Source organism: Anthonomus grandis, chromosome 4 (assembly GCF_022605725.1).
Source record: "Anthonomus grandis grandis chromosome 4, icAntGran1.3, whole genome shotgun sequence".
NCBI lineage: Eukaryota > Metazoa > Arthropoda > Insecta > Coleoptera > Curculionidae > Anthonomus > Anthonomus grandis.
The window spans coordinates 15,182,155-15,200,783 of NC_065549.1; the positions used below are offsets into that span (position 1 = coordinate 15,182,155).

At 31.2% G+C, this 18,629-nt stretch overlaps 2 protein-coding genes across 3 annotated transcripts in view; one reads left to right on the forward strand and one right to left on the reverse strand.

Annotated features, from left to right (window-relative positions):
• LOC126734955 (hillarin) overlaps window positions 1–2,401 on the forward strand; it is a 100,844-nt gene extending 98,443 nt beyond the window's left edge. For both annotated transcript variants that reach the window (XM_050438810.1, XM_050438809.1), the window contains exon 13: window positions 1,263–2,401. In XM_050438810.1, the coding sequence (XP_050294767.1) occupies window positions 1,263–1,559 (297 nt within the window). In that variant the 3' untranslated portion in view covers window positions 1,560–2,401. The remainder of the gene's footprint in view (window positions 1–1,262) is intronic.
• On the reverse strand, window positions 2,168–18,332 carry LOC126734956 (dystrophin-like). Its single transcript, XM_050438811.1, has 10 exons — window positions 18,114–18,332; window positions 17,917–18,053; window positions 14,445–14,652; window positions 14,147–14,390; window positions 13,981–14,092; window positions 10,957–11,135; window positions 10,805–10,893; window positions 10,521–10,749; window positions 10,296–10,470; window positions 2,168–5,112 (listed from the first exon to the last, which is right to left on the reverse strand). Exons 1-10 carry the CDS (start codon window positions 18,167–18,169, stop codon window positions 4,877–4,879), a joined length of 1,665 nt encoding a protein of 554 aa, XP_050294768.1. The 5' UTR covers window positions 18,170–18,332; the 3' UTR covers window positions 2,168–4,876.
• Between the last annotated feature and the right edge of the window lie 297 nt (window positions 18,333–18,629).

Here is an 18,629-nt window from a genome sequence, read left to right on the forward strand (position 1 = left end):
TTACCTTTTATATAGATAAAATACTGTATATTTTTCTATATAGAAGGCTACCGTGTAGCCAAAATTAAGTGAAAGTTTATGAGTTTTGTATATACTCAAAATTTAAATTTAATGGTTTTATCATAACTTTCATCAAGCAAATATCTAATATACTTAGTACGAACAGTGAGACAGTAAAGGAACAGTGAGACACGTCCACCGTTCCATCTGTTGTGCTGTCTCACTGTTCCATAATAATTATTTAATAAAAGACGACTAAAAAACTAATAACACTTTTGCAATAATCAATTATTTTAATGTAATTGTTTTGTAAAATGGTTTCACTTTTACATAAAATAATTTAACTTGTTTAAAAAGTTTCGTTTCCGCGAAAACACCGGCCACGTGGCTACGGTAAAAATACTCCGACGGCTTTCTTCGACTGATCAGCGATAACTGAAAATGTTCTTGTTGAATCTTAACCGTTTCTTGTTTGCTTTGATTTAAGGTGACAATAGGTGTGTTGTTTTAGTTTGATCGGAAAATACCGAATGTACGAAGCTCTACCGAGTTTGTCTCAATGTTCCGATCGTCTCACTGTACCTACCTCTCCCCTAAATAATGATCTATTACATCAAATAAGTGTCTTAAAGTAATCCAAAGCCACCATAACAACTGCAAATTTTTTGACGTACTTATATTTTCGGTGCTTATATACAGGGTGTTACAAAATTCTATACAAATATTTTCTGGGTGAAAATGAAACATTTTTACTATGTTCAACCCCCTCCAAGCTACAGCTTATATAGGAAAGAAAAATTTGTTTTGACACCAGGAACACGCTCTTAAAGAATACTTGAACCGAATTTTATAACATTCAGTAGTAGTATTTGGTTTATAATTTCAAAAAAATTAAGGTCAATTAGAAAATAATAGAAGACAAATATATAAGAATAGTCCAACCAAATTTTTTTTTAACGCTCAACATTAAAGGCCTTGATTCGTATTAATTATCAGAGCTTATTGCTTCAGGTACTGCTTTAAAATACATAAATAAGACGATATGGTACAGACCGCTCAAGTAATTAAAGAAAATAATCCTTTTCCACTTGACGCAGTTCTCAATATTCCCAGTCTGTTGTAGACTTCAGACAAGTCTTATGATAGAGGGAAAATTAATGTGGGCAGACTTATTTTGTGAATTGTAGTCAAATTGAACACATTATATTTTTAATATATCCCATCTAAAACCTACTTTTTTCCATAAATACTTCAATTTCCAGGACGCATTGATATTCGCCGGCAGAGAACTCGAACTTCAGTTCCGGATGTCCAGGCAACTAACGGACTTTATGGCAACACTTCACAAAAATGGCGTGGAAGAGAAGCGACTCTCGAAATTCGTCTCGCACAACGTTTTGGACGACATCGTCACCTTCAACATCACATTCCCCGAGGAGGGACAATACGGACTCGACATCTACACCAGAGAAATGGCCTCGTTACAAGACTCGCCAGGAGAAAAACATTTGTTAACCCACTGTTGCAAGTATTTAATTAATTCTTCGAAGAGGAATTAGGTTACCTTTAAACTGTATTTCGCCATGTTATCGATATGGCAACGGTGCTTCAATCGTTTCCCCTTTCAAAAATATTTGTTTATCTAGTCCTGAATTAATTTACCTGAATACGAAACATGACTAACTGATCGAAAGGTGCTAATTTGTGAAGAGAATTGTACAGTATTTCTTGCCTTATTGGAACAGGAACTTGAGGAAGTGCGCCTAAAAAGTGAATAAGTGTAAACAAAAGCCTCGATGTGTCAAATTTGTGTGCTACTCTCTTAATTAATATTACTTACTTATGAGTTTACTAAAATTTTTATTCATTTTAGTGATGAATCCTAAAATATTAAAATTATTAAGAGCGAACATTGGTTTTAAAGTTTCCAATCATTCGATTTATTTAAAAAAATAAATAACTAAACAAGCAAACGATAACAAATTAATAGATTTACTTACAGAAATAATAGCTGGATATTGTCTGATCCACAGATTTGGCTTCTAGCTTTTTGTTTACCTATTAAACACAAACGTACCCTATAATTATTAATACTGCATAGTGCAATAAAAAAAAATAAACGAATGGTCACTAAATAAAACAAGATTAAGATTTATATAATATAATATAAAAGTTTAAAAAAATATATATTTTTGTATTTAATAATTATAACTATAATGCACATGTTACATATAAATTTATATATTGTCTGTTATCTATTGTTAGTTTAAGGGTTAAATGTGACGTTTGTAAATTTCGCTTAACGTCTTCACACACACATTCCACGATGTAATATTTTGTATTCCCATTTAAAATTAATAATCAAAAGTTTATTTATTATATAAATAAAAAATATGCAGTCTTTTTTATTTATTTCTTCCCTAGAAAAATATATTTTAACTTACAATAAATCACAAAAATGTATAGCCTAGGTAGAAAGTCAAGTAAATGTAAAGGGTGACTTAAATAATTAGCAGACACTTAAATAATTGCAGCAAATGAAAGAGACACTGAAATAGAAATTAGAGTTATAAATTTTGCATTTTGAACGAAATTCCAAATTATTTTTCATGTGATGTTTTAATACAAACCAAGAAAATCAACAAGAAATTATAGGTAGTGGAGGGTCATAAGGCATAAAGCCCACATTCAAAATTCCCGCCTGTAATGTATCGGATTTGCTTTATCACCCTATGTTTGTTGTTAAGTGCAATCTTACTTGATTCAAAATAAAGCTGAATCTTTAAAGTAAGTATCCTAACTCTGAAAGACAGTCTAGTAGGCTTTCGGTTTCTACTAATGTATCATTTTTTTCATTAAATTTGGCATTTATTTCATAGTTGTCTTTATTTCTTATCTTATCTTCTAAAATGGGCTAACTCCTTCGAAATATGTATATCCCGAGGGAATTAAGTAAAACCCTTAAGTCATAGGTTTCACTGACTCAATATTCGAATTTAACCGGTAATCTAAACCTCTCACCTGCTGATTCGTAAACGTAAATAGAAAGTAACTTAGTAAATAAAGTAACTTACCCTGGATATTTTGGGGATGGGTGTGGTAGGTCACGTACCGAAAAATACGCGCGTAAAACAGTGTCGACACTTATCGATCAAATCGGTTTTCGGTCAAAACCAGAATTGCTGCTACTCAATTCACAGCTTAGCACAACCTTCTCCTTTTCTCCCACTCTTTTCGCATTCGTATTCAATATAAGGAAAGATGTGTATAGTTCAGGAATATACAAAAGGTGGGAAAAGGAAAATATGTAAGGCAAATTATGTAAAGTTAAATAAGTTATTAGCAAAACGCGTATTTTTGAATGCATAAATATTAAATACAAGTAAAGAATTAAATTAAAGTTGAAGTATCACTAAGTGTTGATTAAGAGAAAATTAAAGTTAATAATTATAATTACTACAAGCATGTGATGACGAAACATCTTCTTTTGCCTATAAAAGGAACGATGGAGCAAATTTTATACAACTAGAAACAAAAGTTTCTAGCGTCAACGCATGTCGGTTTATTTATGGTACCGAGTATTAGAAGCATGTGTTAGGATGCCAGCTACCGAGTTTTTTCCCATCCCACACCAAGCCTTGCAGTTTTAATGCAATAAGTACCAGGTTGTTATTTAGGTGGAATATTTTCGTGAAAAGCTGAAAAAATGCTGTTTTTTGCTCAAAATTTTGTGAAAGAAGTTATAGTGATCCAGAGGTATAAGTAATCCAGAGGTAACATAAAAATTTTAGATATTGGAGCACCAATAATCCCCATTGGATGAGAGAAAATCACACACAGCATCAGCAAAGATTAAATGTTTGGGTAGGGATTTTAAATAATAAAATTAGTGGAGCTTTTTTTTCGATAAAATTCTTACCGATATTTAGAATTTCTTCAAAATGCCTTAATTCCGACTCTCGCAATTTCTTTTCCAAATCCAAATCAGCTTAATATACTAAAAAGATTTATTTGGTTTCAACAGGTAGTGTCCCACCCCATTTTGCTTGTCAGGTACGCGAATATTTGAATGCGGTATTTCCCGGACAGTGGATTGGTAGGAAGGGTCCCACGGAATGGCCTGCAAGATCGCCAGATCTCACACCCCTGGATTTTTTCTTTGGAGATATTTTAGATCTTCCAATGAATTTTTGAAATATAATATTTAATATTCAATATCATTAAATATACATAATTAATACATATATTTCATGGCTAGTTTTATTAACTTGAAGTTATGGATTTTTAGACCCGGGCCCGGTTTTTCTCTCGGCGGCCCTGACTTAGAGTATGTTGTTTGTATTATTGCAGTGTACATAAATTGTACCAACGTTTTTCACGGCTAATGAATAGGAGACTTCATGATCAACATGATTATTTTACTATCGGTTAAAATAATCCGAACTAGAGTAAAATTCCCAATAGTTAATAAGTAATTTAGGCACTAGTAACCACAAATATGCGACAGACCACACATTAAACAACGGACGCAAAATGGCATATTATTATTAATTACTTTGGATATTTCAATATATCTGTAATCCTTCATATCATTAAAATTCTTTAATATTCATCATTAATTGATTCAACTGTCTGCATTTTAAATATTAAGTATCAGAAAAAGTATCAAATAAAAAAAAAATTATAGTTAAAATTATTCAAATAAAAGTCTGGTGTATTCATTTCCCTTTACTTTTACTTGACTTCTCCAAAAGTTGCAATCTATTAAAACCAATTAGGATAGCACCTTAAAATAATAATATTCAGTAACAATACTAGAAAGCACTTGTACATATCACTAACCAACTAAGGCCGTCATTATTACACATTTTTAATTTCAACATTTAATCTTACCGGTTAATGCCGAACTACACCTACTGGATTCTACCGTATCAATAATAGAATTCAACATCCCTTCCACCTCGTTAACAGCAAATTTAAGGTTCGTATTGTCCATGTGTTCCAATGACTCTTCTAAAGAAAAGTTATTGGCCAAGATTTGTTGAAGTTTGGCCAAGGCTTCGTCTAGGCCTGTGTGAGACAACTTGAGTTGATCATTGGTGGTTGGATCATCTATACAAATAAATAAGATTAAAACATATAGGTGATTAGTATATTAAAAAAATCAGTATAGATGAAGTTCTGTCAGAATCAGACAGTAAAAAGTGCAAATATTGCAAGACAAATGTGGAAAAAAGTGGTGTAACGTGTAGTGTTCGTGTGGGATGTTACCACCATTCGTGTGCCCTAAGAATAACGGGAAAGCAAGTTCCTAGAGGCAATAAAAACTTGATTAAGCGCAACATGTGCAAAAAAAGCGCGGGAAGAAAAAATACAGCGAGTAATTCAAGCAAAAAATTGTGAGATCGAATTGCTGAAAGACCAAATAGCGTCTATGCAGAAAGAAAGCAATAAACAGATTTTTTTTTAGCGAGTTTACAAAACTAGAAAGAATGGAAAGCAAACTCCTAGAAAGAAGCATAGCCCTTGAAAAAAAGGTAAACATACGCAAAAAACGTGACCAACTGCTACGCTGTCGGAGGCCAGCGCCAAGCAGTAACGAGAACATTGAATGCCTAGAATAAGTCTAGCTGCAAACCAGCCAGGCGAGGTTGTTCGAGTTCACCATCTCTCAGACAATGATGTCAAATCGACTTTACAATTTTTTATTCAATATATAATTTTCTTAATCCAATACATAATTTGTGTTGTATTTTATATAAATGTGTTGTATTTTGCAAATCAGGTAAAAAATTCACTCTTCAAATTTTTCAGAATAAAAATAAGGTTCCTGACAAAAAAGTTAATGAAAAAAAAGCAACTTGGCAACGTAGAATACCTCTATGTTTACAATGCACGTATCCGATGTTGCCACTTTGTGTTGTTTTCCTAGATATTTTTTCATATCTGTGAAGCTAATGCCTGATCGATATCCAGCAACCAAGATCTAGAACAGCATATGTCGTTTGGGAGAAACCTATTTATAGTCCGCGCCCGCTGTTATTTAATCGATATATCCTTTGTAAGTTAACCTTTTAATTAATTTTTACAAAAAAACCATAGTTTGTCGCGGTTTATACCCACTATAAACCGATTTAGTTATCCATTATTAATATCTAGACAAAAAATTATTAAAACTCCTTTGGAATTCCAGGAGATACGGGCATTATCTTGATTAAATAATAATGGGCGCCGACTATAAATATGTTGCTGGCAAACGGCATATTATGCTGCGTTCTCAATTTGGTCGCTGGATATCGACTAGATACAACCTTCATTTTTGCACACATTAATTTTGCGGCATTTCGGGTTCGAATAAGCAGTAAATTTGCTAGATTATAATAATATACTTAATTACACATTTTTATTAATATTTTGGTATCCAATACTTAATAGATAGTTCACAAATATGCCGTGTTTTATACTATAACTTAGAAGGATGACACCATTAACACCTAACTCGCCTGTGAAAGGAACGATTTGAATTTCCTTTTTTCCAATATATGTGACCTACTTCAGACTTATTTAACATTTTTCAACAAAAATGGAGTTTTTAGTTTTAACATTAATTTAAAAAAAAACGCACTAAAACCACTCAAAACATCCGTTTAATACTAATACTGTACGAAAGGTGCACCATCGAAAAGTAAACGACGAGCTCAGTTGCCAAATAGCTTTATTGCGATAATATTTCTGGGCAAAATATAGTACAAAATAGTTTTGGTTATTAAACGAGTTTCACTGCTTCATTTGCTTTAAAATAAAGAATGCAACTCAGTTTCTGCTAATCATTTAATATATCACTTTATTTTCTTCTGTTAAAATTAAGCAATCACTGGCAACATGAGATACTAAGCATGTTTATCAACAAAATATCCCGTCTGCCCCCTGTGTAGATGTTGCACTCAATCCAAAGCAGCCAATGTTTATTCTAGTGTATTCAATGTTCTACGACGAGAACCGAAATTTCTAAAACCGAAAATCCTCAACGTCGAACTAGGGATGGAAATGTGATCGATATCGATACTTTGCCTTTGCCGCCGCCAATGTCATCAACACCAATGGAAGAAGAAGCGATATTTTATGATGAAGATCACAGTGTTGACGATAAAAAGGATAAATAATCAAATGATTGGGAAATTGTTACTAAGAGAAGATCGAAAAAAAAATTTTTGAAGAAAATAATAGACCCAAGCCCCTAAAGGAAACATGAATAAAAAGAATCGTGCTAATTAAAAACCGCACAAAAAATGTCATTTTTATTTCTTGCGGGATTATCTCCTCAGACTACCTCTGAAAATGTTACAGAGTACCGTAAGTCCTGTAATTTGGGCAATAATTGCAAGTATGACAAAATAAAAACATAAAAAGTGCCGTTGACAAAAAGTGCAAGTTATTTGTGTTCAGAACTATAGCCCTACGGAGTAACCATAAACCATTTTCTAAATATATAGAGCCGGGGGAGGGTGAGACCAGTAAAATACCCATTGCAGTTAGCAGTGAAATAAGTCAACGAAAATTTGACAAGTCAATATTCAGTCCATGAGGAATAAAGTTAATATCCTTGAAGCATTTATCATTGACAAGAAAGTCTATATACTATGTATCACAAAACACTGGATGACTAAAGATGAAGTACAGGCAATACATATAGAAGGGTTTAAAGTAGCAACTTGCTGAGCTAGAGTGGAGATATTTGTAGCTTTGTTAGGACTGAATTTAATTTTAAAGAAATGTATTTTAACTAACAAACACATAGAGTTTTGTGGATTATTTTTAAATGAGTTTTAATTTAAATATTGCGGTTGTGTATCATAGTCCTTCGGCCCATTTTGTCACCTTTTTAACCAGTTTGGAGGATATTTTAAAATCACTGAGTATCCAAAAGCTAAATGCATTGCAGGTGATTTTAATGTAAGTTTTCTTACAGAGGGTGCAAACAAATCTAGATCTATTGGGAGAGGGAGGGTTTCACCTCACTCAAACCGTCTTTGACCCAACTCGTGGAATAAATTGTCTTGATACCATCCTTTTAGATGTAAAACTCAGACTACCAAGGGATTTTTCAGGAATGTAGTTTTTCTGATCATAGGAGCCAAATAGTAAGTTTTGGTGTGAGAAGGGTGGAACATCTAGAAAATAATAAAATAACATATAACCGCAGATTGGATCATTATGTTTTTATAATATTGGTTCTGAAGCTAACTGGGAATTTCTAAAGGCAAATAATTTGTCAGTTAATAAAAAATTTGAATTATTTATCACTATTCTTGAAAAGGCCTTTCTAAAATCATTTCTTGAAAAAAAAGGATATTGTAAGAACAGGGCAATCCCAAAATGTAAATTGGTTTAATAATGACTAGTGGGAAATGAAAGAACACCCAAACTCTTTATTAAAACTTAGTACGAAATATAAGGAAACTCACAAACAACTAAAGCCATGTGGAAAATAATAAACAGTCAAAAAAAGACACTAAAAGTCACAACATAAATCCAAAGTAATTTAATGATTTCTTCGCAAATATTGCCATATCAATCTTGTAAAAGATATTCCCAGCGTTAACATAAGCCTAATAGATTTTGAATGTACAAAACCCTTAAATCAGTTTTCGTTTAGAGAAATTACTTTTAACAATCTACATGACATCAGTAATGGCCTTAATAATAAATACAGTGTGATATTTTTGGACTGAACATCAAACTCATCAAAACTGTACAAAACTTTATTATTACACCTCTCACAAAACTAATAAACATATGTTTATTAACGGGCACCTTTCCCGCAATTCTTAAGGCCATTGTATGACCCATATTTAAAAGGGAAGATATCAACCTGCCTGAGAGCTACAGACCAATATCCCTGCTTCCTGTTATCTTAAAGATTGTAGAAAAAAATATGGCACTGCATGTGGCCGATTTCTTGGAGAGCAATCATTGCTTTACTGATTGGCAATACGGTTTTCAAAAGGGCAAAAATGTTGAGTATAGCTCGGTCCTGCTTTGTGATCTTAATAAAGCTTTTGACTGTGGGAACCATGGTACCCTCCTGTAGAACCTTACAAAATATAACTTCTCTTTAAACAGTATTAACCTTATTAGATCTTATCTAAGAGACCGAGTCGAAATCGTTCGGGTTGGTGGGGTGTCCTCAGCAGAAAGTGTTATGAATATAGGAGTTCCTCAAGGTTCAATATTGGGTCCTTTATTGTTCTTGGTATATATAAATGATCTACCCAAGACAAATTCCGGAGTGAAATACCCATTTTTTGCTGATGACACTATAATATCCTGTACAGCTCGTATTTCAGAGGAGGTGCTGGAGGGTACTGTGGAGGCACAGCACAGAGCAGAGGAGTGGTTTGCGGCCAACAAACTCATCCTAAATAATGGCCAAACTAAGAGAATCGCCTTTTCATTAAGAGACTTGGGAAATTTTATTGAGGGAGTGAATGAAGGCGATGTTAGGTTTTTGGGAGTGAACTTGTTTTGATCCAAAACTACTCTGAAGTACTCATGTCGACTTATTATTCAAAAGGTTAAATAAGCAACTTTTCCTCCTGCGAAATTTCTCTAATTGTGTATCCCGAGTTACGTTGAGGACTGCGTATTTTTCCCCGTTTCTCTTCCTTCTTACTGCTTTACGCTGAAGAGGGAGTGTTTGCTCTTCAGCGTAAAGCAGTAAGAGTTGTAACAGCTCTCGGGTATAGAGATGACATTTAAAATTCTCAAAGTCTTGACGGTTCCAGCCCAATATATATTTGAAAACCTCCATTATAAAAAGAACAATATTATATCATATACAGCTCATCATGACATCCATACATACAAGACTAGATACAGACAAAACATTGTTCCTATCTACTGGAGGCTAAAGAGGTGCCAAACTGGACCAGGGTACTGGTCAATAAAATGATCTAACACACTACCAGAAGAAATTAGAAATATGGATGAAAATGGACTTGAAAAAACCCATTTGATTTTTTTTCTCAAATTATTGAATCTGAAAGGAACCGTCCTAAAAAAAATCCTGAAGAAAAATATTTTATTTCACACTCCTGTTCGGAAGAAATTTGGAAAACGACTAATTTGTTATAATACCATAAGATCGTTGATGGCTCTTATTTCATGACTTTTCTAAAACTTAATAATGTATCAGATAATTTTTAGTAATCTCTTCTTATATTAGTAATCGCCCTCTCTAGGGTTTTCATAAAAGTTTAGTTATAATGCAAAATTATATATTTAAATATTCTTACCTCTAATAAAATCTTCAACGTTTGCATTCACTTTGTAACCACCAGATTGTTTTCCTCCAAAAACATTACTTTTCATTTGCCTATCCATGGAATTTAAACTTTCAGTGCTTCTTAGTTGATCATACAACATATTATCACAATTCGATCGCTTATTAAAATCATTATTAATCTGACTCTACAACAAAGAATTTCTAAAAAATCATTCATAACAAATCTACTAAGTACCTTCAGAACCTTTAACCTCTTGATGTTCCCTGCCATATAAAACCTATACTCATCAAGATATTTCCTTAGTTCTTTATCGTTGTAGTTGCCAAAAATAAGCATTTGCTGTAGTTCTCTATTTTGGGACTCCAACTGTCTTATGACCCCTTGAAGTTGCGATTCGGGTGTAGACAAGGGCGGTATTTCATATAAAGGTTCACATTGTGATGATAACTCTGAGTAAAATTGCCTAAAAATGGAAATTTTATAATTTTTTTCTATATAAAGTAAAACCATTATCTTACCTGCTAGGCTTAATAACAGTATAAGAACCCCTGTAACTCTCTGGATGCAATACCTTACTTAATTTTTGTAAAAAGCCAACTTTAATATCCTAAAATTTTATAAAACAGTATTAGATGCTGGTTGATTTTAAATTATTAATAGGAATGCTCACTTTTCTCATATTGACACTGGAGTACTCTCTTACTGAGTGTGTCAATTTGTGGGAGTGGCTCGTTCTAGCTGTCAAAAAGCACCTTTGGCATTGAGTGTAGCTTTGACATTTGGCACATTTATATTTCAATCCGAGAATCGGTCTGGTTTTACAAGTGGTACATTTTGATGAATGAAGGACTAGAAAAAATAATTTAACTTCTCAAAATCTTTAAATATGTGTAATGAAATAAAGAGATATTTCTTAAGTTGGTCTAATATAAACATGTTAAATAGTAATGGTATAAAGCTGAACTATTTCAACGCTTTTTAAATGTCACTGATGTTCACAAGAATTAAATACATGTATTTTCAACTACCAATAATAAAATTGGTCAGCTTCTATAATGAGTTTAAAAATTATGATAATTTTTTTTTAATTAATTTAAAAGAAATCATTAATTTTTTCTTTTGCTGAATGCCTTAAAAGAGCAGATATTACTCCTGCTCATAAGGAAAATACCAAAAAAAAATAATTTTCTAATAAAAGCAAAAAGTAATAAAAGAGAAGCAATAGGTACAAAAAGCAATACCTACTGGCAATTTCATTTTTGCCTTTCTCTATGAGCAATATAATAAATTGAATTTTGGTCAGATTGTCACAGAGATATTTTGTGATGTATCAATAGGTTCTAATTGTGTGAATTATTAAAGAGAAAATACAATTTTATAAATCACATAAACATGATAAGATCAAATCTGAATTAAAATTTGCTCTAATGGATCAGTCAACCTTACTTAAACTTGTAAAAACCATTCACTCTAAGATTTTGTTTAGAACCATTACTTAGTGTTATTAACTGTATTATGATTCCCAACCGTATCTTTCGTTTACACGTCAAAATCTTCTTACAGCTCAATTTCAGTTTAATCAGGATTTAAGTTATGTATTGATAACTTTTTACAGGATCACAACTTAAAATTAAAAGCTTATAAATCTTATATAATAATACTTGATTGTGGCAAAAATGCTTTAGAAGTTCTAATTTCCATGCACAGATTCGAAATGCTCAGATATCAGTAGTCAATTAAATCAAAAATCTGGGCGTGTATTTTGACAATGGTATTACATTTCAAGCGCTCACATTAAAAAGAAGCTTAAAATTTAGTATATTCACCTAAGAAATATGCTTGAAAAAACTATTTATCATCTAATATTAAATATTATTATTTATGTAATTCACTAGTTCTTGCTTTGCTTGATTATTGTAATGTTTTGTATTCTGATTCTCTCATGGAAGCAACTGCTTACTCTATACAAAAAACCAAAACTGCTATGCGTTTTGCATTTAATTTAATTTGAAATCATTTAACTCACTATTTAACTAACACACTTATGTTGAATATAAAAACTCCAAAAATGTCATATATACACCTATATTTAAAATATTTTAAAAACTGGAGAGATTCTATATTTAGTAAATAATTTTGAAACTCATCTTCATATAAATAACACTTAATTTATAAACTTATTAAGAGTCACAGCATAGAAACACAAATTTTTAAAAATCTTTTGAAAATTACCTCCTTACTCTAGATTTTTAGAATTTTATTCACTGCTAAAAAAAATGAAAACTGTATTATTATAAATTTGTTCTAAAAAAAGTAGTTATATTGGCCAAGCTCATAGATATCACTATTCTTTGTTTTTTATTATTATTTGTTTTTAAAATGACCTTGCATTAGAGGTTTGTACCTGTGCTAACGGTTTCGTAATCGAAACGTGTGTGATTTGTTCATACTTGATAGTATTGCTTATTTTTCTGAAGTTTAAGGATGCAATGTTGAGCTTTAGGTTGTCTATTTTTTTTAATAAATATTACTCTGAAATAATTAAATATTTTTCTATGATCAATAATATACAGTGTGGTGACTGGAATAAATTCAGTTAAAACTAATCAAATTTTATCTGGCAAAATTCCTGAGACCCGTCGATTTTTGTTTATTTTTTTTCACATTTCATGATAGTTTTTGTATTTTTCCACCTACAGGAGGGGTCCAAATTAACCCAAACCTTTTTTTTTCAAATGGAAAGCCACTTTTTTTAAACTTAGGTCTCAGGAATTTTGCGATATACATTTTGATTAGTTTTAACTGAATTTATTCCAGTTAAAGTCACCACACTGTATGTGGCATACAACTCAAACAGATATTTTTTTGTATATATTACTGTATTTTATACCTATTATTAATTTTGTATTTATTATATCTGGATATAAATTTAATTTGCTTGTTTTACAATTTTAACCCTGAGGATGTGATATCCTATATATTTATGACAAATCATCTCATCAATATCATTAATACTGTTGTAGACCTAATCAACTAGCGCCAGTCATACAACATATAACATAGGAACTTCTATTTATATATTATACTAAAAAATTACTCAATTGATCTATATTGCATTCAAATCTTAGAAGGCCTAAGAGAAGATTTAGTACACCCTTAACCCAAAGAAGACCAAAAATTGAATGTCCATGAGTCTATGAAATACAGATATTTATTTGGCCTTTCAACAAAAATAAATAGTTTTCAAATATTTAATTTTCACACTGCATTATCTTCTTCCTGACAATTCATTGTTTCTTCTTTTTGATGCAATAGTATTTAATCAATTTAGCATTAAATAACATGATATATTTCAATTTAATGTAAGATAAAAGATTAAGCATACATAAGTTATGCATGCTATAAAAGCCCTTATATTACAAGTAATAAGGTTTACCTGGCACTCACAATTGCTTTTTAAAGAATATTGGCAAAAATATATATAATCAAGCATATAAGAATATGTAATTTTCAAATATTAATAACAGAGTGAAACTAAATATCATGTACCCTAGTCACTTATTATCATTATTCCTGATTTTAGGGTACAAGTTACAACACACTTTGCTCTAGCATGGTTTAACTTGTACTGTAATAAATAACACACTAATCTCCAGTTAAGTAAAATACTAAGTGTAAAATTAATACTTTTTACCTGTTTCTGAGGATTTCAATTTTAGTATTATCGGAATCCATGAGAGGTAATGTATATCAGACACAAACCAATCAATAAAATCTGCTTCAGTTATTCCTACCAAACCTGGAGACTAAAATTGAAATATTACAATATATATTATAGAACCAAAAATATGAGATCTTACTTTCTCAAAACACCTTTCAATAGCCAAATTTGAACTTTTAGTACCAAAATAGTTCTCCTCATGTAGGTAAAGCAGCAAGTGTTGTATTTTATGCAAGATCCCTTGCAATTTTGTCCTTGTAATGCAATTGTTATGGTCTGCACACAAGGAAAAAATGTATCTATGCAAGTCAAATTGCGAAAAATTGCACAGTAGTCCCAGTAGCAGTTTTGTAGGTAAAACTTGGATTTTTCCTTCTCTTTGACTAAATAAAAAATATTTATGCTAATTACTCCTAAATACCTATATATCTACTCACCTATCAAAGACATTATATAAAAAATTTATAAGTAACTCAGTGGCAAAATCAATATCAATGTTTGTGTGATTACTTTTATTAGCAGCAAAGTAGATGTCCGATAAAACTGCTTCCAAATCATATGTTTCCAATGTAAGAGAACCCTCATTGCATCCTAGCTTGTGCCTTTGGAATATTGTACTTATTATTGACAGTGGAACTTCTTCAGCTGTAAACATAAACAAAATCATTTAATAATACAACTGTAAATATCTTAGCCACTTTCCAGTTCCTTTCTTACCAATATTACTTAACCTTTATGGTCTATATGGCATTAATAAAGACTGGAAAAACTGGATGAAGGATTCCTTATTACATACATCTCATTCTGAGAAGATTAATAAAAAAATAACATATTTCAGGAAGTATGTATGAAGTATACCACCAGGAAGTCTGCTGAGCTATTGTTCATTGTTTACGAAAATGACAATCATGGCTGTCTAAAAAACTTTTTTGTAAGTTTGTTTCCCGATGATACCCAGATATCAGTTTCAGGTAGACACTTTATAGAAATTACAGGAAACAAGGAGCTTTAAATGACATATGAGTGGCTTTGTCAAAAATAAACTTAAATCCATGGTAATTGATTCTTAAGTATTGTGTCAAAATTATTATGGTATTAGTTATAAGCTTAAGATAAATGGAGATGGTATTGGTTTTATTTCTAGTCAGAATGTTGCACTTGCAGTTAACATTGATTAAGAATATGGGTATACATATACATTCATATTTATAAATAATAATATAAATAATATAGAGGGTGTTACAAAATTCAGTGCAAATATTTTAAGAGCGTTGGAGTTAAAACAAGACTTTTTTTCCCATAAACATATGTCCTAAAATGTACCCCCTTAGAGTTATAGCCCGCGCAATTTGCTTGAAGAAAATTGATTATTTGGAACACGGACTACAGTTAAGTCCCCATTGTTTTGGATCCTCTTGACATTTTCCATCCCAAAAATGCTGTAAACTCTACTAACTAAATTTTAGGGAAGGATTCAGGGGGCTTACCCTCATTACCCTATATCTTATGGATCCATTAAGAAATTTGAAAATCTAGAACACCTAATTAGCCATAAAAAATTGTTTTTTTCATTTTTTCAATAAAATTAATTTGATTTGACAAAAATTAAAGCAGTAAAACCCCTCTTCGTTTTTACTAATTTGTTAGTTTAATCGGGTTTAATAATGCTCCCCTTTCATTTATCAGCGGTTTTCTCGGAATTGCTTAATTCTATGGAAAAAATGCAAGAGACAAAAATTTTAGATTTTTTTATCGCTACCTAGATGGTGTTGCTAAATTTTTCAATTTCTCATAAGAAACATAAGATATGGGCAATCAGAAGGGTAAGCTCCCCTGTATCCTCCCCTAGAATTGGCTTTACACCATTTTTGGGTGAAAATTAAAAAGAGAGTCCAAAAAACAAAAGCATGCAAATTTTCAGAAGAATTGATACACAATTCTACACGGTTACGGTTCCAAATAATCGATTTTTTTTTAGGCAATTTGCGCACCCTATAGCTCTGAGGGGAAGCATTTTAGAATACATGTTTATAGGAAAAAACAGGCTTATTTTAACTCTACTCTTAAAATATTTGCACCGAATTTTGTAACACCCTGTATATGAATATACCATATTCTCAATCAATGCAGTTAACATTCAGTAATCATGTTGATTAAATGTGTAAGAAAAGTCAGGTGGATTTCTCTTTTGTGTGCCAAAATATTTATCTGTTTTCATGTTCTTTGTTAATTTCCTGCACAAGAGGAGATATTAGATTAGAATTACAACAGAATAAAGTGATGCACATTTTAATAAATTGTGATAGTTATACACATATGAGCCGTTCAGCGGAAAAGTGGTCTAACTCCCTTAAAGTAGAAATTTAGAAAATTGATATTTTGCATCTGGATGAATTAAAAAATCACAGTAACATATTATTTACTTTTTTGTACATATTTATAATAACCCTGTACTAAAATTTCATATGGTAAACATTTTTACTGATTGCGCCCATTAGTAACATTTTTGCTGCTCAATGTCATTCTTCCAGTAAGTTTTTTTCAAAAACATAGCGAAAAAGTGGTATAACTTGGAGAGTTATATCACTTTTCCTCATAAAAGTTAACCAAATTTCACAAAACTGATGAACCAAAGAAAAATAATAGCTGTACTATGTTTACTATGACATATATTACTGATAAAAGTGTTCAAAAAATATAGAGCTTGAAGAGCAAAACATTAATACTACTTATCTTACATACTAAACTTACAGTAAGGAGAGTAAGAACAAGTTATTAAACAAATTAATCTTCATCAGAATCGGATAATGGACCACTGTCAACAGCATCTTCTTTTGTCAGTAAGTCCAGGAAGAACTGATGCTGAATCGGGGGAATCCACTGAAGAAGTTTTATCATATCTTTTTTCTTACCTACAGTAACTGATCTACACGCTACATACCATAACACTAAAAAAACCTGACTAAACAAGAAAAAGCGAGTTTAATAGGACCTGGCGCGACATTGGAACAGTGTGGTGCCTTGACTTATACCACTATTCCAGCAAATGAATCCATTATGTTGAGGAAGCTCTTATCTTAGCTAAGTTAAAATTTTGACTTAGGTATACCAGTTTTCGACTGAATATATTAGACCAGTAGAAACATAATTAATGGTATAACTCAAAAATTAAAAAATACTGATATATACCACTTTTCCTCTGAGCGGCTCATATATAAAGAATGTTGTCTATTTCAAAAAGTGCAAATATTTTAATTTTTAAAATTGTACATAACTTACAATCAACCTATTTCAAATCATACCTGAAAACCAAAGAAAATTTTCATAATCCCAACTTAAGATAATCAATTTAATGTCCTTAAGGTAAACAATCTCTTTGCAGAAATCTTCATCCTTTTTTCACTGTGGAAATTCTACCAAACCCTGACTGATTTTGTATTATGGTAATCCTAAGTATCAAGGGGCCTACTTGATATAAGTAAGTAGACCAAATGTAGAAGAAGTTATAGGTGAATTAAAAAAATGGTATTTTTGCTAAACCACCCTGTTTTTGAATTATAAAGGACAATAGACTAAATAAATTAAAAGTTTTGGAAACCCTTATATCACTTCTATTTGCAGTTAAAATATGTAATTTTCTCAGAAAAATACCATGTATAAAGTTAGAATAAAAATGTACAACAAAAAAAAACTAATTGTTTCCAAATACATGAGTGAGCTTGTAAACTCTTGGAGTTGTATTGCAGAATTTGTCAGTCATATAGAATTGCATTGATAAAAACCATTAATACTATGAATTGCAGATATAAAGATAAAAATAGCATCAACAACCAAATTTAAAAAAATTGGATTTGTGAACTGTAAACTGGGTTTTAGTATAATATTTGAAAGAATACCTCATTTACTTACTGTATAAATATCTCTGGAGTACCCTAAGCTTAAAAGCTAACCGATAACTGGAAAATGCTATATAATTACAGTCATCTAGAGCTTGTTTGATTTCAGAATATTTTGGGTGGTCCCACTGTTCCTTATTAGTGCTTGTACTAAAATATGCCAAAATGTAGTTAATGAGTTTAATAAGCAATTTGAGGACTTTTCTATACTTAAAATAGTAAAAGAAGCCCTTTTCATTTTCACATTTCTTCCAGTGACCCATCATTGGTATTTTCCTAAATATGGACTATTTAAATAGGTTGAAGGGTCACTAATGAGAAATTCATATTTCAACTAGTTTTACATATTCGATTTGTAAATAAATTTTTTTGCAAAATTTAAATTTATCTTTTTAATTTAACGGTTATTTTATCCCTCCTGATTTGTTTATTTTTATATTTTATTGTGACTTGTGAGAAATGTCAAAGTCAAATCAGTCACTTGTCATTGTCAAACGTGTTGTAACCGGTCAAATATTAATGTCAATTTACATTTCTAGTTAGGCTTAGTTAACTCTGATTTAGTTAACCTTAGGTTAATTGACATTAAAGTTGCTTTCGAATTAAAAATATGCTCTAGGAAACCAAAAAGGTATAAATAATAATAATAGATAATTAATTGGAAATTTAGTTGAAAGACTGATTGAATTAAAGGCATCTGAGTTCATTTTGGAGACACTGCTGCCA

What these genes read in the sequence shown, in the direction of transcription:
- LOC126734956 (XM_050438811.1), bottom strand. Translation starts at nt 18,169, where the DNA reads ATGATGGGTCACTGGAAGAAATGTGAAAATGAAAAGGGCTTCTTTTAC. An exon ending in ACTCCAGAGATATTTATACA is followed by an intron (nt 14,653 to 17,916) that starts GTAAGTAAATGA and finishes TTATGTTTACAG; the next exon opens with CTGAAGAAGTTCCACTGTCA. An exon ending in TTATATAATGTCTTTGATAG is followed by an intron (nt 14,391 to 14,444) that starts GTGAGTAGATAT and finishes TTTTTTATTTAG; the next exon opens with TCAAAGAGAAGGAAAAATCC.